The sequence below is a fragment of the Biomphalaria glabrata genome, chromosome 12, assembly GCF_947242115.1.
Source record: "Biomphalaria glabrata chromosome 12, xgBioGlab47.1, whole genome shotgun sequence".
Lineage (NCBI taxonomy): Eukaryota > Metazoa > Mollusca > Gastropoda > Planorbidae > Biomphalaria > Biomphalaria glabrata.
This window is the reverse complement of record NC_074722.1, coordinates 9856269-9881669: the sequence shown is the minus strand read 5'-3', so window position 1 is coordinate 9881669 and position 25401 is coordinate 9856269. Positions and strand designations below refer to the sequence as shown.

At 31.7% G+C, this 25401-nt stretch overlaps 1 protein-coding gene across 3 annotated transcripts in view; it reads right to left on the bottom strand.

The window, feature by feature from the left end:
* LOC106070265 (ATPase MORC2-like) overlaps positions 1-24809 on the bottom strand; it is a 44033-nt gene extending 19224 nt beyond the window's left edge. For 2 of the 3 annotated variants that reach the window (XM_056006157.1, XM_056006159.1), the window contains exons 1-24: positions 24668-24809; positions 20586-20685; positions 20038-20126; positions 19809-19877; positions 18730-18820; positions 17583-17766; positions 16441-16661; positions 15961-16206; positions 15292-15337; positions 15063-15148; positions 14719-14859; positions 14208-14227; positions 12669-12803; positions 12332-12356; positions 11378-11481; positions 9609-9714; positions 8873-8966; positions 7776-7814; positions 7444-7536; positions 7094-7330; positions 5837-6031; positions 5427-5649; positions 4644-4689; positions 2526-2615 (exon numbers count right to left, since the gene is read on the bottom strand). In XM_056006157.1, coding sequence (XP_055862132.1) covers positions 2526-2615; positions 4644-4689; positions 5427-5649; positions 5837-6031; positions 7094-7330; positions 7444-7536; positions 7776-7814; positions 8873-8966; positions 9609-9714; positions 11378-11481; positions 12332-12356; positions 12669-12803; positions 14208-14227; positions 14719-14859; positions 15063-15148; positions 15292-15337; positions 15961-16206; positions 16441-16661; positions 17583-17766; positions 18730-18820; positions 19809-19877; positions 20038-20126; positions 20586-20644 — 2639 coding nt within the window. In that variant the 5' untranslated portion in view covers positions 20645-20685; positions 24668-24809. The remainder of the gene's footprint in view (positions 1-2525; positions 2616-4643; positions 4690-5426; positions 5650-5836; positions 6032-7093; positions 7331-7443; positions 7537-7775; positions 7815-8872; positions 8967-9608; positions 9715-11377; positions 11482-12331; positions 12357-12668; positions 12804-14207; positions 14228-14718; positions 14860-15062; positions 15149-15291; positions 15338-15960; positions 16207-16440; positions 16662-17582; positions 17767-18729; positions 18821-19808; positions 19878-20037; positions 20127-20585; positions 20686-24667) is intronic. The other variant, XM_056006160.1, reaches the window with a different exon arrangement.
* Positions 24810-25401: the final 592 nt, after the last annotated feature.

The following is a 25401-nucleotide window of genomic DNA, read 5'->3' as shown; positions in this document are numbered from 1 at the left end:
AAAAAAAAAAAAAAAAATCCCCCACAAAGAAAACTAAAAGCCTGTCATTGATTCTGTTCTGCTGGACTCGGGGACATGAAATTATAGCCAGCCACAGCTCAAACTGAACACTTTTAATTGGTGATCATTAAGTAGTGAGCAGGCCATGCCTTACTTCTTTAGAAAAGCAATAACTGACTAAACTATTGATCAACTTTTACATTTATACCCCTGGGGAAAATGAAATAAAAACCAGGTCTTAAAAGAGGAAGGTGACAAAGGTCTTTTTTTTTTTTAATATGTCTATTGATCTTTTCTCACAAGGTGGGTTTTTGTGTGAGTGTGTAGGGGAGGTAATCACTAAAAAGTTTGCTAACCAATTGTTTCAAATAACAAAATAAGTTGAACAGGTGAGATCAAGTTTCAAATGAAAGAAATATTTTGGGCTCAATGAAGGAAGGTGTGGATGGAGGTAAAAAGGGGGGGGGGGGGAGAGACTTTAGACTGAGAACAGTTACAAGAGGAGGTTAACAACAAGTGAAGGAAAAGCCTACTTAAGCATTGGGCATTAAGATGTCATTGGTCAGCAAGTCAACAAATTAATATTTCCTGAAACTTCAAACCTTAAAAAATAAACATTCCATTACAAGAGCATTGTACTCAGCCTAAAATCTAACACACAAGGGAAAAAAATATATGCTAAGTGTCACAGTCTTGGTTGACAATTGGGTCATGAAGGTGAAAGGCACGTGAAACCTCTGAGATAGAAAGAGGAAGTAAGAATGACTAAATTCACTTTTAGTCAGTAGGATCCTGTGGTCAGTTGCGGAGAGTAGCAACCGTAAGTCAGTTGAGTGAAGTGGTCACTTTGAGTTGAGCAGAGTCGTCTCTGGGACAGTACACGCATTTCTAGTAGTTGTTTTCTTTATTAAGAGCTGGATACATATTATTGAAGATTATTGTTACCCGCTGTGATGCGGACGTATTTTTGTAGTGAAGTTGTATTCTAAAGGACTAGTATATTTGAAACCGCTGTTATGCAGATGCAGTTATATTCCAAATTGGATATTTTGCGTTAACGACTAGAAGTGCAGTATATTGTATTATTGAATAAACATTATATTTTGTCTGCTAAAGTGCATTCAAGTCAATCTATACTATTTATGTATGTTATGTGTTAAGTGTGACTCCAGGAGGCACGAACCCAGCACTCTTCAACATTACACACATTGATAACAAACACGTCGTTCACATTCTGGTGACCAAGTCAAGAGACCAGTTACACTAAGAAGCTTAAAATACAAGATAATTCTCAAAGTTTTTTTTTATAATAGTACTTGAGACACTTATGGTCATTGAGAAGTCAAAATGTGATTGTATTTTATGCATTCTTTAGCCTTTGGTTTTATTATATCTTTATCTTTGGTGTGTCCTATTTGTTTAAGGTATATAAATACAGAAACAAAAAATGGTGAGCTAATCATATAAGAGCTTCAAACAGTTTTCCATAAGCTTACATTGCCTTCTCTATATTGACACATCAACCAGAACACACAACAAGCCAAGGTCTTTGGATAAAAGATGTCATTGATATAACTGTCATAACAAACCTATCCAATCATGCCACAGGGAGTGCTAGCCGCAGGCACATAGACATGTGGCTATAGGTAAAGATCAGGCACTGACTGTCAACACTAATGTTTGGACACAGTGATAGACTACAGTTTAAATACATATATAATGTAATATATTAGATCTTTTCCTTATATACAATGTATATCTAAACTCATGCATGTAATGTATATTAGTTGCTGTGCAGAGCTTGTGGTTTAAAATGTCTTGATAGTTATAGGATCCAGTAAGACAAGACATTTTCATGATTGTCAGGGGCTGAAGCAGTGAAGGCTTGTTACAAGGGCAGTAAAACTTGGCCTGACCTGGCCCACCCAGGGAGATAACCCAAATAAGCCATCCAGCTGACAAGTACATGTACTTTATACAAGGCCTACAGCCTATGGTAACCATGATCCAATAGAAAGGATGTGACATAAACAGAAATTTTCAAAAAAGAACAAAATTTAAAAAAAAGGAATATTATGAAAGTAATAGAAGCCTTGACTAAAACCTTGTTAAAGCTCTTCATTAGATACATCAAAACAACTAACAAAATGGGATATAGTACTCTTAGCATAAACAACTACAACAATAGTCATTGTAAAAAGTGATCAATAATTTAAATATACATTAGTAACAGAAATAGTAAACTACTTGTCATTAAGTCCAAAGTTTTCATCAACAAAAGAAAAAAAAAAAAGAAAGAAGCAAATCTATGTATTTCAACAGAATCAACAGTGTAAAGTCACAAAAACAGAACAATTGAATTGGCATAAAATCCAATCCTAAGAGATCTATGAATCCCAATGGAGTACAGATTAGCTTTAGGAATAAAGAAATACAAACAGTGGCTTATATGACTAATGTGAATGGAAAAAAAGGTGTGTGTGTGTGTGGTGAGGGAGTAAGGTGAAAGGTCAAGTGATACTTACCACTTGTCATACTTGTCCTTGGGATGATGGTCAAACTTCACTTTCCATCTGCCCTCTGATGCATTTATTTCTACCACCGAGCCTGGGTACCTTCAATAAAAAAAAAAACCACTGCATTTTTAAAGTAGAATACTTTTCAAGACTTCATTCCTATTCTCAATACACTTCACAAGAACTTACAAGAGAGAAAAGAGAAAGAAAATGTGAGTTCACATTGAGGAGACCTTTGACCAATGCTTTGAGTAGTCAGAGAATACACACACACACACACATAAACATGTACAGATGAAATGTAGCTACTTATGTTAAGAATTAAAAGAAATGATTTAGTGTTCTTTTAAGTATCTTTAAAAACTGAAAGCTCATTCAAAGTAGCCAAAGTATTTCTATTAGTATTGGACAAAGCTATTTCATGTATATACAACACAAGTGCTAGTCATTACTATCAGCAGGTCTCATGCCTATAGGACAGCAATGAGTTTTTGTCTAAGTCATGTAACAGCAAGGCTATGTCCAAGTAGGACAAGACCAAAGCTAATAAAACTTTGAAACCAATGTGCTGATTGGATAAGGAATACATTTTCAACTAATCAAAACTTTTAAGGTAAATTTGTGATGCTGAGCTTTGCTATTGGGGGGAGGGGGTTTCCAATGCTAGCTAATAAAAAAAATACAAATTAAACTTAATGGGATAATTACAAAATCATTTCTGCTTTTAAGGCTTGGAAAAGGTGTCCAAGTCTGACTGACATAAAATGATCACTAACAAGTATCCACATGCTAGCCTTTCCACCTGACCTGGAGATGTGAGCTGGGTGTTAAAATAAACTGTGAGCTACCTGTGTGTGGCTCATCCTTTACAATGGCTTCTAGGAAACCAACCCAGTCTGTTTTGGATTGTTTATGTAACAATGTCAACAAAGAGCTTTTTGTTTCAAATGTTAATTTATTGTCCAAATTTTACTATTTACTATTCATGAGATATGACCAATTTAAATGAAAATATTGCATGCAATCAATTGACCTTTCTCTGTTATTGCCAGATATTGGATGTGAACGTTTGATTCAAATTTTATTTAAATGACTGCAGTTGGCAATTGATTCTAGTTTCTAGAATCTTAATGACATACAAATAACATTTGAATCATTAATTTTAATTAGTAGGAAAATTTCAAAACACTACCAGCACTTGTTATGTCTTGAAAAAGTAAAAATAGGCTATAGACAAAGTATAAGTACAGTAAATATTCCCAATTATTGTTGTCTTGTGTTGTCTGGTTTTCATTTGCATATATATGAAACATTTTTTTTGTTACAAATAATGGGAAATGTTTACAAACTTACTGTCTAAAGGTGTAGTGATGTCATTCAAAAAAAAAGGCAATGAAAAGAACCTAAAAGTCTATTAATTCATCACTCAAAATGTTTTTGTACTAATCAATCCAATGAGGAACATCAGTTTGAAGGGCATTTAAAATGATTAATGATTACTCAATACAAGTTGACATTGTCCCAATAAATAAGGGGAAAAAAAAGGACAATTAATATAAGGGAGGTAAGCACTGTAACATAACCGGTATGACCTTTTTTTTTTTTTTTTTTGAAGTGATGAAATAAATCTAAACATTTTTTTGCCAAACATTTTTTTCTTGTTAATGTGATGGCCCATATGGTTAGATCATTACTAGGTAGGAGGTGAAGAATTGTACAAGAAATAGCTTCAAAACTATTTTTAAACTGATATTTTCTTTGATAATCAAATTATTTTTGTTAACTATCTCTTTAAAGGCAGTACAATCAACAAGACCTACACTAATACAATCTTGCATAAGCTTTTGACCTGTCAAACCTTTCTTCTTATTATACTGTTTTCATCACAAAATCTTCCTGCAAAATTTGTATCTCCCTTTATCACGGTCAACAAAAAATTACATTTATAAAATTAATGATTTTTTATGAGATTTCTAACACTGAAATGTACATTTAAGACACACACAGAACCCCCCAAAGACAGTTAGATGGCCACAAATAAATAGAAAACAATGGCACTGACTGATGCAGGTGGGTCCAATGAACTGGATGTCATGCTTAATTATTCTGAGATTAGTTACAACTTACCACTTGTTATTTATATGTGCCTCCACTCTTGTACCAACCACATCAGCTGAAAGAGTTGAGTCATATATTAAACAAAAAGCAAATAAGATAACTTGAATATATTTTCAAACCAAAAACAAAGCATGTCAACACACAAACAAAAGTCTTCAAGATGAAAAAAAAACAAAGACAGCTCTATACTTATGGGTATCTTCTTACAATTTGCAATCATCAAATATTTTCATGTTCTGATAATCATCTAAAAGAAAAATTGTAGGTTGTCACAAGAATTTTCAGCAGAATCCAGTTAATCAAATCACACGGGACACAATTATTTGGTCCTTATAATGGGATTGAATTATATAATAGGATTTGTTTTGGCGATTTGGGATTCGGTCCAAATATGTGGTTGGTTAACCAGTAGTACAATTAACTGGATTCCACTGTAATTCAATTCTAGCACAAAACTATTTAAGCTAGTCCCACAGGATAATTTTGTTTAGTAAGTAAAACAACTATTCCATTCATCGTGTTCTGCTGCAACACTAAGCACCGTCCTTTAATCAAAATGACTGCTACAAAATTTGTACTTTTCTGAAGACTAAGAACCATCAATAACTTTTTTTGTTTACTGTTAAGTAAGGTATTATTCAATTTTTTAAAATATTAACCATTGTGACCAAGTGCCATTAGTGACCAGAGCCAGAACAAAGTATTTGATAAAGCAATGCTCGCAATGAGACTAAATCATTTATAATTTGTATCATGACAAGGTAAGTAACAAGATAATGTTTTCTAACATACAGTTAAGGTTGTCTCCATTGAACACTTTGGTTTCTATAACTTCTGTAGTTTGAGCTTCATTCTCCTCAACAGGGGCTTTACCACGAGACCTTGTGGCTCGACCCGAAGTCTCTGTGTTGACCTCATTAGTGGAGTTGGTCTCCACAGGTTTGACTGTTTTGTTCTCTGTGTTGAAGTGAGAGATTCTTTGTTTTTTCACAGGGATTTCAGGATATTCAATGGCCTAATGAGAAGAATACAGGATCACATTTGAACACTTGCAAACAAAAATGAAACTTAAAAAGATATTTAACTTTTAGTGGACAGACTGAAAAGACAATGCGCTAAAAAAGAAATACTGATAGGGTTTTCCCTTTTTGCAGCTATTTAGACTTCCAAAATCATTAAAAACAATTTTTTTTTAAACTTACGTTTGTTTTAGTTTTTTTTACTTGAGGTGAGTCATTTTGTACCTTTGTTTTCTTGGGAACCTCCACTACTTCCTCCTCTTCCTCTTCTTCTTCTTCTTCAACCTCATTCTCCTCCTCTTCTTCCTCCTCAGATGACACCTGTGCTTTATGGGCACGTTTTTTAGGTTCAGGTTTGGGCTGGGCTTTAGTTTCAACCTGAGAAATGAAGATACTAAGTCACATACTATTTTTTCAAAAGGAATTTAAACTATTTTGTGGACATGCATAAGAACTTGTGATGTGGTACAGTAGGGCTTCAAGGAATATACCCTAACCATGCAGCCCTTCAAATGTGGCAGTCCTTAGAGCTTTTTGTTTACATTTCAGGCTACTTGGTAGTTACATAAGATTCAACTGAAGTTCTGAGTAAAAAACTGATAGCAATATGTGATGATGTGTAACAGTACTAGAGATCAGGATGAAAAAGACAAAAGCAAGCCATAGAAGTAGAACTGACCAAGATTTAATTCTGAACAATGTGAATCTATTAAAAGATCACAGCTTTAAATTAACTAAATAACAAGAAGACAAAGAGTTTAAAATACATCATTCAATGACATTCACCAAGTGAATGACTTTGAAAGTCATTAACTAAATTAATATCATGTAATATAAAAGAACCCAGAGGCAAATCCAGGGCTGCAAACAAAAATCCAACTGTCTCAATAGAGCAAAAAAAGGACACGACTCAACCATCAATGGCAAACATGGTAAACCACTACTAAAACAGGACACAAGATGAGAAGAACCCTTAACCAACCGCCTCCAGATCTGATTACTTAAGTTAACAAATATATGTTGGCTTGCTTTTTATAGAAATATCCCCTAAATAATTGAGGAATAAGGTAGATAACTGAAAGCTGAGGTAAGAATGTTTGTAGTAAGTGTGGCTTATTTTTTAGGAACTAAAATATAATGTAGGTATTCAAACACTAAAATTGTTACCTAAGTATGTGTGCCATCAGACTATCTAAAGATGACCCTTAAAACTAAAAAATGAATTTCTAATGTACCTAATTTAAAAAGTGTTTAAAATGTACTATTATCTCATACTAGATGCCATGTAGTAATAAGAGCAAAGACAGATTTAATCGTATAATCAATAAATCACATGTTTACATTTCGAGAGACGACTGTAAAAGATACATCCTAATTCAGATTCAAATAAAATTACAGCACTAAATAATTCTTTACGAACCTAACCCATGAAACACTCACCTTAGTGGCTGCTTTCACAGCTGCTCGTCTTGGTGGAGGACTAGGACTCCTACGTTTAAGTTTAGGAGAAGGTTTTACTGGGGCCGGAGGTTTAGAAACTTTTTTAGGTGGTGGAGACGGACTACGTTTAGCCTTTTTGGCTGGAGCGGACATTTGTGAACCTGAAGATCTGGACCTAGATGGAGGCTCTGGCGATGGGGACTTAGGGGGTGGAGATGGAGATCTTGCTTTAGCTTTCTGTTTTAGAAAAAAAAAATACTTCTGAACATCAAATAAAAAAAAACAGGATTGTTTTTAATGTTCAAAACTAAAGTGCAATGACATTCATTACAACTTAAAACATCACTTACTCTGCTGAGGCTAGCTCGGCCTTCACTGTTGACTCGATCTTCTTTCTTCAAAACTACTTCCACCTCTTTAGAAGACTGGACAGTTTTCATTTTCTGATGGAACAGAAGAATAGATTTTTAATAAACTATCAATGTGTAAACATGAACTATTTCAATAACATGTAATAAGAATTATAAACACATAGCAAGTATTCTGATTCTTAATTCTGAAAATTAATCTTTGAACTGATAAAACACACCAATAATCGTTTGAAAAGAAGTATAACAACAAAAATATTCAATACTTCTCTTTACATACATGTATATCATAATGCCAAAACAATTTCATTTACCTGCAGTTTTTCCAACATTTCTGTTTTCCTTAAAATTTCCTGAAAGCAAATGTAGGAAATTAGTTAGCAATCTCAAAATACTGTAATGTCCATAGAATAAATGACCTTGAATGCATATTAGTATAAGAGGGGAAAAAAATGTGTTTGGATTACCAGAAAAACTTCAAATTAAGACCTTGAATAGTTGACATGTAAACATGTCCAGCTGGCCAGCATGAAAGAATATTCTAAGAAAGTGTCACTAGTTAATGTGGCTTCTAGAAAGATTTTTTTTGAAACTATAAAAGAAAGACCTAGGCACATATCGTGGGCCAGTTCAAGTTAGTTCTTTCAATCAGAGTTTGAGTTTAGAATTTTTGGCACATCTGCACAATTTAGGCCATGTCTTGCCCGTAATCCTTCAAGTATTACTCTCCTTTATAAGAGCTAAATTCCATACAGTTAAATCATTAAAAACAAGCTCTATTCACAACAGTTAAAATAGTAAAGGTAGTAAAAATTTAATAATTAGTAAAAATCTTATGTAAATATTATAGGGTCACAATTTCACAAATCAGATCTTCGTAGTCAACCCCACATCCCGGACAAAGCCCAGTATCTTCCCTGGGTCGACATTGTCAAATAGTGTTTTTAAGTTGTGCGCTCTAAAAAATGTTTCCCTAACATCCTGGTATCTGGGGCAATCAATGAGGATATGATCCACTGTGAGGCGAGAGTCACAGTACTCACAAAGTGGGGGCTCCTCTTTCTTCAGCACAAAGGAATGCGTGATGTAGGTGTGTCCAATCCTAAGTCTGGACATGGTCGTGCTACCACGCCTTGTCACTTCACTTATCTTTCAATCAGTGAGGTTCCATTTGGTCGGTTTATTGTACTAATAATCATACACTTTACTTTTACATTTATTACTATGATACTATTCATTTCTGATATTGGGATTTATAATGTTTTTTGTGGATTCAACTAAGTAAAAATTCATGTATACCTTTCACAAAACTGGGGGTGTGACTGTTCTATAGAAAGGCTATAATAAAATATGACTACAAAAACTCTCAAACAAGAGGGCCACACTCAATATATGTTTTGGAAGAAAGTACCTCTTCTAAATCTTTCTTCTTCTGTTCCTGAGATTTAAATTCCTTTTTAAGGACACCTTCTGGAATGTTTAACTTTTGTTCTGCAGATGAACATCTGTGGAAATAATTATTCAGTTCTTCAGAGGTACTAATAGTTAGATAACCTTGAATAAAGGAAATCAGAAAATTGTTTACAAAATGATGTGAGGAGGGTAATAGTGTTCTTTTCAACATTAAGGTCTTGACTGAAATAAAAGTTAAGTACTTCTTTCACAACTTGCAATCTATCAGACAGATAATGTAAAAGTCATCTATTTCTATAACCAATGATAAACATTGACCAATCATTTTTACTTTCTCAACTAATTTCAGATACCCATTAAAGATGTCTTGGACATACTAAACGTCAGGAAATTCAAAATCCCAATCTTTACCAAAATTTGAGCCCTTGACTTCTTGGTTCAGAAGCCAAGCACTTTATCATGGCCCCAGGTCATGACTTTGCTATAACTGAATTATATAAAAACATTTTGCAATATTTCAGTTCAAAATGCCTAAAAAGCAGAAAGTATCACATCAAAAAACTGTAAGTTTAAGTAGAAGCTCTTGACGTGCAATAAGCTCATTCAGTCAATCAGGCCTTACAACTTGAAATACTGTTCAATGAATGATGACAATTTTACTTCTCTTAAAGTTTAAAAACTTAAACATTCCTCAACAAAGTTTTTAATACTTGAACAAATATTTTATGACTTACTTGTTATGCTGTTGGTCTGGGTTCATGGTACACACCCAATGATCAGGAAATTCTTTCCCAATGTTGTTTGAGTTAAAGGGAATCATCCTCCACTTCAGACACATGTCTACAGATACACACATAAGAACTCTCAATTAGATAACAAGTGTTGCTATATTCAAACTGAAATACATTTTATATATAAGCCTGTCACATACGCATTGTCTATTTTTAGCTCAAGGTTCGCCGGCAAGATTTCAGCTAGCTCGGGAAAATCAAAGTATACAGCAACCTTTTATTAGAGTAAATGTGATTGGTCAGATATGTTAATTATTGTACGTTAAGCTGTATTTTATTGGTCAGATTTGGTTGGCCATGCAACAAAGAGATATTAACCACGTGGTAATGCCGGAAGATCTGGAAGCTTCTAGATAGTTTCCCCAGTCTCGAGTGGTTAAGTGTTAGAATAGGTTATGAATTGTTTGAGTCTCGAGTTGGTATTCAAAGGAAGAAGACATAAATTATGATATTGTGTAGATCATCTAACTAAGTAGAAATATATTAACCATTTCAGTTAATTACAGTTTACCATTGTAATTATTGTGAATAGCTGTTCCAAGTTTTGAATTAAAGTTTTTGTATTTGACGAGGAAATGTTTCTTCATTGAATCTATTAATAATATACTAGATCGTCTTATCAATGAGCAACTTCCAGATGATCATCTTATCAACTGGCGATTTCTAGATCCTTGGCAATCATGATCATTTGGTTCCACAATTCAGATCAAGATAATTTTCAATGTGACAGTAGTAAGAGGCATATAAGAGATCGAGACATGTGGCACTTCAATGACCGTGACAAATCCATTCCAGGAGAAAACAAACAAGTCTAATATAGTATGCTTTCAATAGTGATTTAATAAAGTTATATCCATGGGTGATGTTATGTTGTTATCACAGAACAGTTAGTGGGAGGTAACAGGCACACTTTTCATCTATTAGGACATACGATTAAAGCTCATCTGTTACTATGGCTGACAGTTAAGGACATGATCAACCACCTTTACTTCCCCAATATATGTCAGGCACCCACTAGAGGTGGGTCAAATCAGGGGCGTACTACAAATCTGAGAGTTTCAAGGAGGATTCAAGATCGAGCTTCCTCAGTTCAAAAGCCAATCATTTTACCAATCAGCCAACATGCCCCTTAGAGCAGAAAGAGAAATATGTACATGTATTCAGTTGTTGATAAATTGTATCTCATGCAACTGTTGCATGGGCTTTCCATTTCATATTTCTAAAGGCATTCTCAAAAGGTTTCTAAAGACTAGGAGTCAAAACCCTTAAATCTTTAATCTGTAGCTTCTTTTTTTTTTAACTGAACACCTATTAAATCAACCAGAAATGTTAATTTCAACAAAATGTGAAATGCACTCACGTGAGATAAAAATGCATTCTTTCGAAAATGGAAACATAATAAAATCAGATTTTTTTTCTCAAAAAAAAATGTCGGGGAAAATTTCAGATTTTTTTGTTAGAAAAACTGATCAGAAGAAATTTTAGGAATTTGGAACATTTTCGGAAAATTCCCATCACTGAAAATCATAATTTTGTATTACTTTTTCCATATTGGGTTCTTACATGGAAAAAAAAATTTAATAATCACAATTAAAGATAGTTGTGATATGAAGCAATACCACTAAATTGTGAAGGTTCTAAAATGAAATGAAAAATGTTTACAAAGAAAATGAATATCCCTTGTCCTAGCGCTATACAATGGCATGACTTACCACACTGTAAAGTAACACTTAATTGCATTGCCCTCTTTTTCACATATTTTATGTCATCAGACGGAGGGGCCTTCCATTCTGAGCTGATGTAGCCAAAGCCCTCCCTTGCAAAAGATAACATGATAATTCTATTTATTACAAACAAATTAGAAAGATCTAACAAGTCATAATTTATTGGTATAAGCATTTCTTTAAAAATTGTTAAATGCTGCAAACTAATTCTAAATTGGTTATCATTGTTTATCACCATCAGCCAAAGGCTTGCATGCCTAATGTTAAGCTCATAGTACCAATTGCACTATCATTTGAAGATCTGCTCTGTGCCCATGACAGAAAAAAAATAAAAAATTTAACCCAATGCCTCCTCATTCAAGTTTGAAAAATCCTCTTTTAAACCCTAAGCAAAGAGGGGTAAGTGAATAAAAATTGTTAAAAAAAATAAAAATTAACTAAATATAATTTAAGAACTTTTACTAATAAATAAAAAAACAACTTTAAAAAAAATAGATTCTTATGTCTAGGTTAAAAAAAAAAATACTTTTAATACCTTTAGAATAAAAAAAAAAGCTTCATAAGAACTAATTTTCTCAACTGGGTCTATGGGCCTATTTGTTCAAAAAATTCTTTAAAAAATAATGAAAACGTGAAACACATTTGGTATTCACAAAAAAAAAAAAAAAATCACCAGGCTCTTGTTCTCACTCTAAACAAGACATGATGAGCTCTTCTTATAGGAAAGTTTAAAATAATAGTATCACAACATTCCAGCCTGTTTTAGGAATATACTGTAAAAATGTTTGGTACTGCCGTAGGAGCTATTGGGTTAAAAGTAAATAAATGTTAATTAACTAGTAGATACCACCAACAAAGACTATTTAGCATAATAATGTAAGTCTAACACTTCTAGAGTATTAACTCCTTTACATAATTAGACAATATACATGCAAGTCTTACCAAAATTTGGTAATGCCCTGCTGTGCTGAAAAATAAGATACAAAATAAAAGATAAGTAAAGGAACAAGAATATAACCATGTCCAACAAGTTATAAAATAATCTTTTCAAAGTAATACACATTGCATATAATTATTGAAGGAGAAAAATTAGTATCAACAATGTTTACAATAGTAGTCATTTAATAACAAGCATTAGCCTCTGAGACTAATTCTGAAGAAACCCATAGATAGCAGGAACACAATTTCCAGGAAATAAGGATTATAGTAACATTTTCAAAATAAATTACAAAGACAAAAGGATGAGAGTTTTAATTTTTTTTTTAATTGAAAAACTCACCAATGCCAACATCCTTCCAATACTGTATCATATGCTCCCCCATGGCCCTCATCAAATGCCGGTATTCTTTAGCATCAGCAAAGTCCTGTTTATTGTGTGTTGGCTCTAGTACAAGGTAAGGTACATCAACAATACCTAGAGACAGTCATTTAATAAGTTAATAATTTCTCTTAGTAATAGAAATTTTAAATAAGATACATCCATTACATCTACAGACATTTAGTGTGTTGATAATTATGGTAAGTAAAAGTTCCCCATTCAGACCTAGTGATCTATAGGGCAGATGATATTAAGGTCATCTATTTCTTTGGCCAATGGTTAACGAGCAGGGTATCATGTGGCCAGCACAATGACCAACAACATTTATTTTTTCCATATAAAATCAGGTACCAATTAGAGTTGGGTGGATTCGGGGGCATCCTAAAAATCCTGAAATTCAAAATGCCAGTCTTTCCCGTAATCCAAACCAAGGACCTCAGGTTGGAAGCCATGTCCTTAACCACTTAGCCACTACTACCACTACTGAGACATGTCATCAGGAAAACAAAATCAATATTTCATTTATTTCTATATATGATTAATCGTAAAAGAAATGAAACAATTTTACAATCACAATGCATCATGTCAAATTAAATAAGAAATGTTATAGTCTATATTACAGTAGCAATATGCAATATAAGATTTTAATAAAGACACACTTGTTCATCTCTTGAGAGCAAGAATTGTATTAGTGGAAAGATATCCCAATATAGTCAGTTCTAACATCATCTTCAATGACAAACGTCATCCTATGCAACTATCTAGTTCTCAGTGAGACAAACTGACATAAATGTGCAAAGAGAATAAAACTAAAATGCAGAGTGGGCAGAGTGAGAACATTCTATAATTTTATCTTATATAATACAGACATTAGTTCAAAAAAGATGATTAAAGGATGCATTGGTCCATAAAAAAAAAGTTAAAGTAATAGTCATTTAAAATGTAAATGTGACTAACCAAATATTACTTTAGTATATTACTTTTTAATCATTTTCTTTTAAAACCTCTGATTAAAAAAATACAAACAAGATTCCACCTGAAACTTTCCCAATAATCTATGTTAATAAAACAAGGATATTCAGAAAACATTACAGTTTTGACCAAAAAAAGAACAGATATTTATTTAAAATAATCCAGTTCAAATACATCAACTCTAGTTTAAAATCCATAATATATAATAGATTAAATACTAAATCCTTAATGAATATATAAAATCTAAAAACTCCAGTTATCACAAAAAACCCAAGACAGCTATGTACAACCAGTCACAAAATTCTCTTTGTCCTACTGAACATTCAAAACACATAATGTGCAAAATGTTCACTATTCATACCCTGGGAGTACATACACTAAGAAATGTAACTCTTACATACATTAATAACAACAAAACAATACATTTAGTCTCATTAAACAAGCCACTGTCAGCGTCTATCAAACTTTATACAATCGCCAAAGATAACATATGTTACCATTATAACTAATAATAAATAAACTGCTTACCAACTACACCATTGCAGAATCTGAAGAAACATAAATGAATTGTATTGAATTGATTATGTATTATATTCTTAATATTATCAATAAATATATAATCAGGTGCTATTATACTCTTAATATTATTAATAAATATATAATCAGGTGCTATCTATTTTGAACACAATATCAACTATATTCACACATTTATACAATAAACACATCAATGCATCGAACAGTAAGCTTTTTCGATTCTAAATGACAGCATATTAATGAAATCTACAGAAAAACACAAGCAAGGTATCCAAATAGCATGTATTATTTTCAGCTGATTGACAAAATTGAACTAAAAAGACCAGAAATTTAGTTCACAAAACAAAAATGAAATTGCAGTGTCATAAAAGTGGTGTGTCTAACTAAAACTGCATTTAGTGCAATGTTTTCAATGATGAAGATTATAATAAATGTAGACATTAACTAGATTAACCTTAATAAACATTTAACAAAAAAAAAAAGGTAAATTAACTCCATCACTTACACTCCCCCTTCGTTCTGCGGTCCAACTTTTTCATACATTTTGATGAGACGACTACAATTGTACACAAACACTCCATCATGGCTACGGTTATCCAGATTAAGTCCAAATATAAGATTTAATGTTTTAGGCTCCTTCAAAGACCTGAGAAACAGAAAGACAGGAAAACAGTATTGAAATTATCTTTAAACCCAACAAAATTTAACATTGTATATTTCATAAATGCTGACAAAATTTACCTCCAAGGATAAATGTTTAAACTCCATGGTACCTGTTATCTACTCAGCTAAGAAATCAAATTAGAATAATTAACACTGTTAATAATCAATAGTAAAACTTTCTCTCACTTTGTTTTCCTTTCTGCCATCTGTCTTTTTATTTGAGCATTTCCTCTACATTCAGCAGCAAAGTTCTGAGCTTTTCGCAATGCTGCCTATCAAAAACAACAACAACAAAAAAACAGTTTTTATTGTATTGCTAATAACATTAAGAAGGAAAAGCTTAGTACATCATCTACAGTTAAAAATATAGACACCATTTCAAAACAGTACAAATAATCATTGTATAAATACTTACCCTCTGTTCTTTATTAGTTGAGGAACCTACTTTATTTTCAAGATTTCTGAAACAAAACAATCAATCATTATCATTCTTTATCTAAATAAGCTATAATAATATTCAAAATATAACTTTAGGAAATGTTTAATTTTCTATAGAGAGCAAGCATAAAGGAAGGGCCCAGGATAGCAGTAGGTGAACACAACAAGTATAGGGAAAAGGTACAAAATGCTGCAGCATCTAGTAATTACAAATGCTAACAAGTGACCATTGGTGTGTATGAAGGATTGGCCTCTACAGATACATAAGAAGTTGCAAATTTAAAAGATCATCTCTCATCTCTTAACATTCCATGAACATTTTTTTCTCAAAGCAGTTGACTTCCTGTAGTTTCACTTTTTTACTGCCCTTTGAATCACAATATAATAAACTTAACTTTCCAAATAATCCTCTAAGGGATGGAGCAGATTTGTGGAAGTTGCAAACACAAGAGGAGTAAAGCAAAAGCATTTCATTCATTTCAGATAAACAGAAATTACATTGTTTTGAAATTTGAGTTTCCTTCTTTATATAGAAAAGATCCATAAGTATTCCAGATTTATCAGATTGAAAAAAGATATAAATTTTTAACAAAATGTCTCTACATCCATAAATGCTACATATATATAAAAAAAAGACAAGACTCACTTTGCTTTACTTTCAGCCTCCCTGGCCTTGTTTTCTGCTGCAAGAGCTTCATCAATGGCTCTTTTGGCTTCATTCTCTGCTCTTGTTTTGAATCGGTTAGAAGAATATTTGTAGAGTTTGGATTTATATAAAGTACAAGCTAGACGTTTGGTGCGCACCTTTTTGTTCTGCAAGTATATGCGCATCCTAGGATCCATGTACAGAATCGCTGCATAGGCTCGAAATGACTTTCTCTCTGGCATAAGACTACATGAGACAAAAGAAGCAGACATTGTTTTCAGTGATAAAAAGAAACAAATAAAAAGTAAATCTAATTCCTAAGAACAATACATATTGATTGAAAACATCAAAATGTTTAGGAAAGCATAATAAATTAGACTTTGGTTGCAGCTCTGCAAGGGGAGAGTATCTGATCATACTACCTTACTATAAAACAAATCAAAACAGAAACAGTAAGAATAACAGTAAGTACATTCTCACCCTTCATCAGAATCAAAATCATGACTACTTGGATTAGATAAGATGATGTCATTAGGGTCAGTAACAAAATCTAGTTCAGTGTCTCCAGAGTCTAATAATTTAAGGTTATACACCATGACTAGTGTGCCTGATTGGCCTTCTATCCTGTCAAACTGGGCAAAGAAGTCTCCAGTTGTCTTAAATGGAGAATATTTGAGAATGATCTCCATCTCAGTTTCATGCTAAAAAAAGAAAATTAAAAAAAATAAACAATAAAATGTAAAGAGATTATTGAGAATAGAATTTGTATTCAAATTAAAGCTAAGCTATATAAAACAATTTGAAAATAGGGCTATATCACTCAGCATGGGATGTTAAAAGGATTAGGAATTATTCCAAATTGGAATGCCAGTCTGCATGTTAGCCTCTTGTTTGAGTTCTATGGAAACAATGGGATTTTAATCCCCTATTATAGGTCTTAAGCAAAGTTCTTGAGATTACCACACATGCCAACCACTAGGGTTTCAAAGATTAGATCTAGACTCATGTGCTGGAAAATATGTTCCTTTAAATGTTTGTTTTCATTTGTTCACCAAATGAATATCTAAAAGTTAAATACATATAAAAATTGCTTATTAGCATCACTGCCTGGTATAACAACAATTTAGGTAGCAGTTATTTATGTCTGAGTATTTTATAAATTGAAAACATGAAATTACTTATTAAGAAAACAAAACATTTATAGAGTAATAATTGTAAACTTCATCTCTAATACTTTACTATTACTTTTTACTTTCAAAATGATTTCAACAATTTCTACATCAATTTGTTATTCTATAGGGAAAAGAAAATAGAAGCTTGCATGAGAGAAAATATTTTCACTTCTTTTTTTTATTTATATTTATAGCTTTTGTTTCTGGATTTTGGACATAGCATAATACAGTGGCACCAGGAGAGAACTGTAGCACAGATTATATTTTTGGATGATTTAAAGAGAAATTCTGGAAAATATGAAATTATAGATGTGACTGGTTTTGTCTAGTGTACAACCTTAGCTGGATGAGTAAAACTAGTTGGATTAAGGTATTCACTTAATCTATATCAATTTGAAACATTCAATTTTTTTTTTAAAAACATTTAAAAAAAAAAAAAAAAGCACCAACCTTTTCTTTATGTCTCTGATCCATTAACTTGGGCTTCTGTGATGTTGCTTCAAAAGAAGGTATGGGCACAATAACTTCATCAATGTTTTCTTCCTCGTGGAAAGTTCTAGACAGAAACAGACAAGACCTTGTATCTCCCCTTTTTGTGAATAGCATCAGATCATTTCCTATTCTCATGGAACCACTGAAAGAACAAACAGAAAATAAGCAACAGTGTTTAAAACTAGAAAATACATGTAAACATTTCATCTAAAGCAATTTTACACCCACAAACCAATTGTTCAGTTCAATGCAAATAAAAGAACAACATAGAATATAATATTTTGTGTTGATCTCAGACCCTGTTTCCCTCCAAAAAAATATGGAAACGTTCACCCTTATAAGTAGACAGTATTTTTTTTTTTTTTTAAATTTTGCTATAAAATATATACTCTATAGCCGGTTATGATCAGCGGCCTGTGGGCGTAGTTTGCGTATTACTTATCTACTGGATTGTATTTAGATGTGTGCCAAAGTTGGAGAATGTTCTCTTCACTTTTTTTTTTTATTTCGCCACGAAAATAAAAGTAGGGTGTGAAAATGGGTTTACTCATTCAGCCAAAAGATAGATTCATATCCAATATAAAATACTGTGAAAACGGGTTTAACCTATTTATTAAATAGTTTTGTACTTTAATAGAGATAAAATTAGGTACTTTTTATCCATTTTTAGGACCCTCGGATTGTGGAAGGAACATTAAACATACACAACGATTTCGAACATGCTCGAAGAAAAATTTACACCAAGTTTTATCAAGATTGGTAAAACGGTTTTGATTTGTATTCAGGACATACATACCCTTAATTTCTGCTTTACAGTATAGATATAATATAATATCCTACCTATGCAGGAAAAAAAACAAGTTCCTAATTTTTGTTTCATTATGTAACTTAAAAATGTCTCAATACTGAACAAATACTTTAAATATTTTGCAAAGAAAGAGACTTATATTACATGAAATGGGATATAAAACTTAGTACTGAAAAAAATGTTATCATTATAGTATATTTCAGTAAATTTCAGAGAAAAAAAAATGGAATTAAATACTGTTTAGATAAGTATGTTGATTTCATGTACTCAATTAAAATGACATATAAAGTTACTTACGATTTCAAACCATTGCCATACATGCCAATTTGGTGCAAATCATCTGATTTCTTGTTGGATTTACCAAATGTTACTATGCTGGCAGTTTCAACTGAAAATAAACAATGTCTTAAAAACTAACAAAAAACAAGCCAATATAAAAAATCCTTTTTGAAAAAAAGAAAAGAAAAAAAAAAAAGCTTATCTAAGGGAAAGAACTATGCATTTACAATTATATCTCAATAATGTAGAACTTATTTCCCTTATTCAATATCAAACAAAATATTTTATTACCAATTAAATAATTAATTAACTGGTTAAATTTTTATTGATTGATGTCTTGTTAGGTACAATAAATGATTGTTTAAAGTTTAAACGTGATCCAAGAATGTGTGGGTGTTCAATTATCTAAGGGGACAAAACCCTACATATTTAGCCCTTAGCTGTGAATACTGAAGGATTAATTTACTTGTTAGTATCGAACAAAATAATTAATTGACTAATTGGTTATTTGTTTCATTGATTAATTTCTATGCCAATGAATAATTGTGCAAAGTTTAGAACTAGATCCAAGAACGGGTGTGGGAGATATAATATACATGTACAAACTTTTTACAAGACAAACAGACAGAGTGAGTTGATAGAAGATTTGTAAAAAGGTTTTATTTCTTTCAAAAAAGAAATTGATAAAATCTCAATAGACTTTTAGAAAATAGTAAAAGAACAAAAAAAGTAACAATAAAATTTTATGACAACCAAACTCAACAAGTTTATTTTTATTGATAAAATTTCTAGGTTAAATCAGGCTCTGTAGAAATAGATAAATATAGCATACTTCTCATCCAGTTAAACCAGTGATAAATAAAAATATATATATAAAAATATATGTTTACTTTTATAATTGTAGAAAAAAAAAATTAATTTTGTATAGATATTTTAAGACCTCATAATATAATAATCAATTTATTATGAATAAAAAAAACTGTTACATAATTTTAAATTCAATTATATTTACTAAATTTTGTTTTAAAAAAAAAAAAGACATAGAAAGAAAATATTAATGCCACACTATAAGGCAATAATCAAGAATGTAGACTCACTTGGATCCATGCCTTCCCCATCATCCAAGAAGCATAATATATATCCTCCTCGAAGTGAATCATCTTTAACTAGATTTTTTTAAAAATAAATAAATAAACATTCCAGTCAATATATTTCTAATATGAACAAAATAAAAAATCAAGAATTTAAGTGTATTAATGGTTATAAAGCATAAAAAGTATGCATATAACAGAAATAATCAAAATTTAATTAAGCATCTCTGCATACTTGTGAAAATATTCATTTTTGTTGCAGATGCATCACGGGCATTATCCAACAGTTCCGCCAGTGCACCAAACAGAAACTCATGTGTAGTTCTGTACAGAAGAAAGTTTCATAAAAAAAATAGAAATAACAATCATAAGATATATATAATAATATACACATGTAGTTTACTAATTAAAAAAAAAAAGTTTATTTCAGTTTAAACTAACAAAAAATATTCCTAAGTTATGTATAAATAAATCAACCATTGGAATGTATACTTAATGTTAATGATAGCTTGGATTTAATAACACTAGTAGTTTAGCAGGATTAGGAACATATGAAAAATGAAGGGATGGTGTAAGGCAGAACAGAGAGTGAGACTGCTGAAAGAAGGGATGACGGAAGTGATGTGAGGAAATAATGAAAATACCAAATCAAGCCTAAGTGTGTAATGTTCATTGAAGCACAGTGATAAAATGGTTTCAACAATTAAAATGTTGGATGTTAGTAATCTTCTCTTTTAAAAGAATGTCTGTACTTTGTAAAATAAGATAAAATGTATAACTTACGAGTTGGTGTGCAAATAGTCAAAGCTGAGCTGGGCTCTGTTTAAATTGGTGTAATCCATGCCTACACCAAAGCAGACCCCACTTTTTGACAATTAATTGTCTGAAAAAGTAAAAAGTATAATAAATTTTTCTTCACAGCATTACTAATTTTTTTATATTTCTTTACATCCACCAAATGCTACACTGTACATTATTCTGTCTCAGTCTTCTGCATCCCTCTCTAAAATGATAAATCTATTAAAATGTCTGTTATCTTAAATAAGATAATTTTATTGATCCAAACAAATGCTAGACTACAATTGACAACATCAGCATAACTACTGTACAATAACAGTATAGATGAAAAATTCAAACAACATTCACACACGAAACACATACACATTCACAACCAGCGCTTTATGAATTTGACTTCTATGTACTTCTCAATGATGACAGCTGATCTCTGACCGAAAGTGGGATTTATAAAGTATTTTTAAGTCTCTCAATATCCTTCTAAGCTAGAAAAAGTATACACTGCACAGACTTTCAGACTGGTATGTCTAAATAGCTTTCAGGCTTTGAAATGAAAAATATTAAATTTAAAAACCTCTTAACATTTTACAATCTTAAAGATCTAGAGAGGTAACTGTAACAATATCGACTCAAAACACCTTGAAGAAGACATATTTTAAAACGTGTCCATGATTTCTGGTATCAGAATGGTCTATATTCTCCTGACCATTGTGCATCATTACGTTTTGAAAATTTTTGTGTGACACAAAAATAGGTCAATAAGACATCTTACTTAGCACAATGATAATCTTAAAAATCACAACTATTACAGAAATATGTGCACTATATTACCCCAAACGTTCCTTGTACAATAATATTGGCCAGTGCACCTCCTTATTTATTAGACTTAGTGACAAGAACAGTGAGCTCTGACTGCAAGAAAGCATTTCAATATTGGCCCCACCCTCTTTTTACTTTAATATTTTTTACATGTGCTCTTCTTGAGAAAAGGGCATTGTCGAGATGCGAGGAGAAATGATTTCGAAGCTCAGAACGCAAGAAATTGCTTCCAGGACCCAGCTAGGGAAGCTTACACTCAGTACAGTATAGTACAGCACTTCCCCAGATTAGATGGAGGAATAACTTGCCGCATCTTCAATAGCCAATACTAATTCCAGTAAAAATGTTTTCCAGTTTACAACAAAATAAAATTATTATATAAATTTGAATTCTTTTCTAAAAGATTAAAAAGAGTCTATTAGCTATTTGATAATTAAAGATAATCATAATATAATCTAGATACTGTACTAGACTAGACTCTAACTCTAGACAATGCACTCTCTACATCTAATGACCTAGTCAGTATGAGTATAGTCAGCATTTAACTTATCCCAACTTATGCAAGTATACTCACATTCATATTATCATTTATTATGAGTTTAGAGACACACTCACATAGATCTAGAGTCATAAAAGAGTTGTTACTGTTAAATAGTGTTGCTTTTAAGTCAAGAGCAAGGCAAGTGAAATAATTTAGGTTTAAATTTAAGTTTTGACTTTGACACATGTATATATTCCTTTGATGTTGATCATTTGATATTTTAATTGACTTAAATTGTATTCTACAATTTTTTTGAATACAATTCAATTTAGAATAGTAAGAACATAGACCTAGAATCTAGACTTATCAATGTCTCAAGACACTCAAGTGTCTCAGTGTGAGTGTATCAGACTGCATACTCATAGAGTCTAGTATAGTAGAGTCACTATTGCGGAACAGGCATGTTTGCGGAACAGCTCGTCAAAATTAGTTAAAATCTGTATCTACTTTATTTTGAAATTTTCAGCTAAACTACTGTAACGGTACTGTCCATGGTCCATTTTTCTACATTTTCAATATACAGGTTTTCCTTTCACAGAAGAGGATTAATTTTGACTCCAGGTTAAAGTTGACAGGTGTGGAATCGTCCATTATTTTTCACGTACCAGGAGAACCGCATAGGTCAGATCTTAAGGCTTTTTTAAAATGATAATGACCCATCACCTGCATGATACACCTAATTTTTGGTAAATAAATAGATGTGGAAAAACATAATTTCATAGCCATCTACCAGGAATAGAATTTTTTTTTAATTGGGAGGTGTTCACCCAGTTTTTACCATTTTAGCTAATATTAACATAGTGATTTAGATTATCAGAATTTTAATACAAGTTTGTATTAGTATACCATAAATTTAAAAACATTTAGAGAATAATATTACATATAATATAGAATTTATGATTATCAGGCATCAGGCAAAAAGAGGACTATGTCCTCCTTTTTAGGGTGTGTCCTCCGTCCTAAAATATTATAGACCCTAGTTATTGGTACAAAATATTTTATTTTGTTGTTGTTTTTTTTACAGAGTATGATTCAATTAAATTTTTAGCCTAGTTTTTCTTTAACATCTTTGTCTTTTTTTTTTTAAACAACAGCAATGGCCCTTGTCTATTAAATGATCCAACCAGCATCTTCATCGCTAATGAAAGCAGATTTATATATGACCCGAAAAGACGGGCGGTGTTATTGCGTGTAAAGGCAAGCTAAACATGTAAGCTTATACACGGTTACCTCAGGCTGTAAAACAGGTGACGATGCTAATGTGTATAGGCCTAAGTGCTTCAAGACAGTCTACCAATCCTTTATTAATTTATACCTACAAAAGTAAACCCTATAAAAATCTACTTCCCTGATACCTTAATTATTAAAAATTTTAGAAAAGGGTTGGACAACAACTTCCATATTCTATTCATAGATACGCATTTATTCCTGTTACCATCCTTATCCCAAAACCAATTATTCTCTTAGTTGATGGCCATGCAAAACAAGGCTTTCATTTAGAGTCATATTAAAAGCGCTCTATTGGACAAACGCCCTCAAGAAACATATTTGTTGCCATGACCAGCGATGGGATTAATCTTCTATAGAGTCCTTTGGAGGAGTTTTTATAAAAAGTCTGGAGTAAAGTGTCAGCATCCGAGATAGCCTCAAACTGCTATAGGACTGCAAGAAATTATCCCTTCAACCCGAAAAAAAAATATTACTATGTATCATTTTTTTATAATTATGTAAATATCCGCTGTATACGACTACGTGTACAAATATATAGGTCATTAATGTTTGTTAGTAAGTTTTTCTTTTTTTTTTTTCTCTAGGTTTGTTCGTTTAATTGTTAATATTATTGCTTTTTTTCTACAGTTGAATACAAATCATAATATCAAATATCATATATATTATATATAAATAACAAAAAAGAATTAAGGAATAGTGGAAAATAAACCCTTGTAAAAAGGAAAATCAGATTCAGGGTAGTATGACGTCAATTACAATTTAAGAAGAGGTAAAGAACCTAAAAGTGACAATTGCTGTCTTAAGCTTTAATATAAATAAAATTAATGTAAGGGCTAAGGAGTTCAAGTATTATATATAATAAAAGACTAATAAAATATGTGCTTTATAATATGCTTTGTTTCGACATTTTTACTCTGTTGCGCAACTGTGACTTCTTAAAAATCCTGTTCCGTAATTGTGACTGACCATATCACAGTCAATTTGAATGTAAAATTTAAACATGAATGTGATGCAAAACTAAACAATGAGTTACAATGATAACAATGCATCTATTTTTATCAGAAAATGGATGGGCAATGTCTAGTAGATAGTTTTACTTTTTCCATAGGTCCAACCATTATGGAGCGAAAAAAAATTGAAAACTTAAAGTAGCAGCAAACTGTTCCGCAATAGTGACTCTAGACTAGAGTCTCTACTATTAGTAGACTATAATTATTATTATAATCATGAAATCACTGAGACTGAGTCTAAGTGAAATAGTCACTCACTCACAGGCCTGACTGGCAAGATTAAGATTATGATTAAATCATTAGATTAATCATTATTAATCTAATGATTATAATTTTAATTTAATAAAATATGCGTCAACACTGTCAACAGGTCTAATCTAGACTTGTTTTATTAGACAACAAGAAAAAGAAACTCATAAAGACATGCATGTTGTAATGCATTTTTTTTCTAAAGATTATTGTTTAGCTACCTTATCGATTGAAAAATGGTACTTAAGAAGCCGATGTTTGTTATCAATTCAGCGAACACACACAATCAGCATCAGCTTCACACCGTCGACCAGCAGACAAGATAAGAACGTGTAATTTAGCGAAACAAACATCTTTTTTAGACTGTAGATCTAGTTTGTTTAGATTACATGTTGAAAATAATTTATTAATTACTAATGAAAAATATATTCATTTTATAACAATAAGAAATTTTTAAATAAAGCTCGATTAAAGCATCTATTTTATCGTAATGAAAATTTTAAAATGTTTCTGGCGCAGCCCTGTGATTTTGAGTGTTTACTACTCCAGTTAATATTTTGCTTTATCTTAGGTAATGTATTAACATTTTTCGCTTTTATCGTCAACAAAAAATTAAATTACTTTCTTTACGCTAATTACCAATGCGATATTGTAAAAAGGTGCATATAGATCTTGATCTAAATATTTCTAACAAAATAAAAAAATATGGCTAAATCGCTCAATACACTCTTTCACTTGCGTAAACGAGATTTGAGGCGAATCAAGCACTGTGTGCTACCTAAGGCTGAAGCTCTCAATCAGATGTTATTAGCAGAACGTTATCAAGAGACAGTCTGCTGTATATAGAAGCCTATATCATGTCGCCCACTGACGCCCAGGTCTAAATAAAAATTATAGCAAAACTTGTTATGCGATTCCTCATTGCTTCTACCCAATTACATTTTTCATTATATAA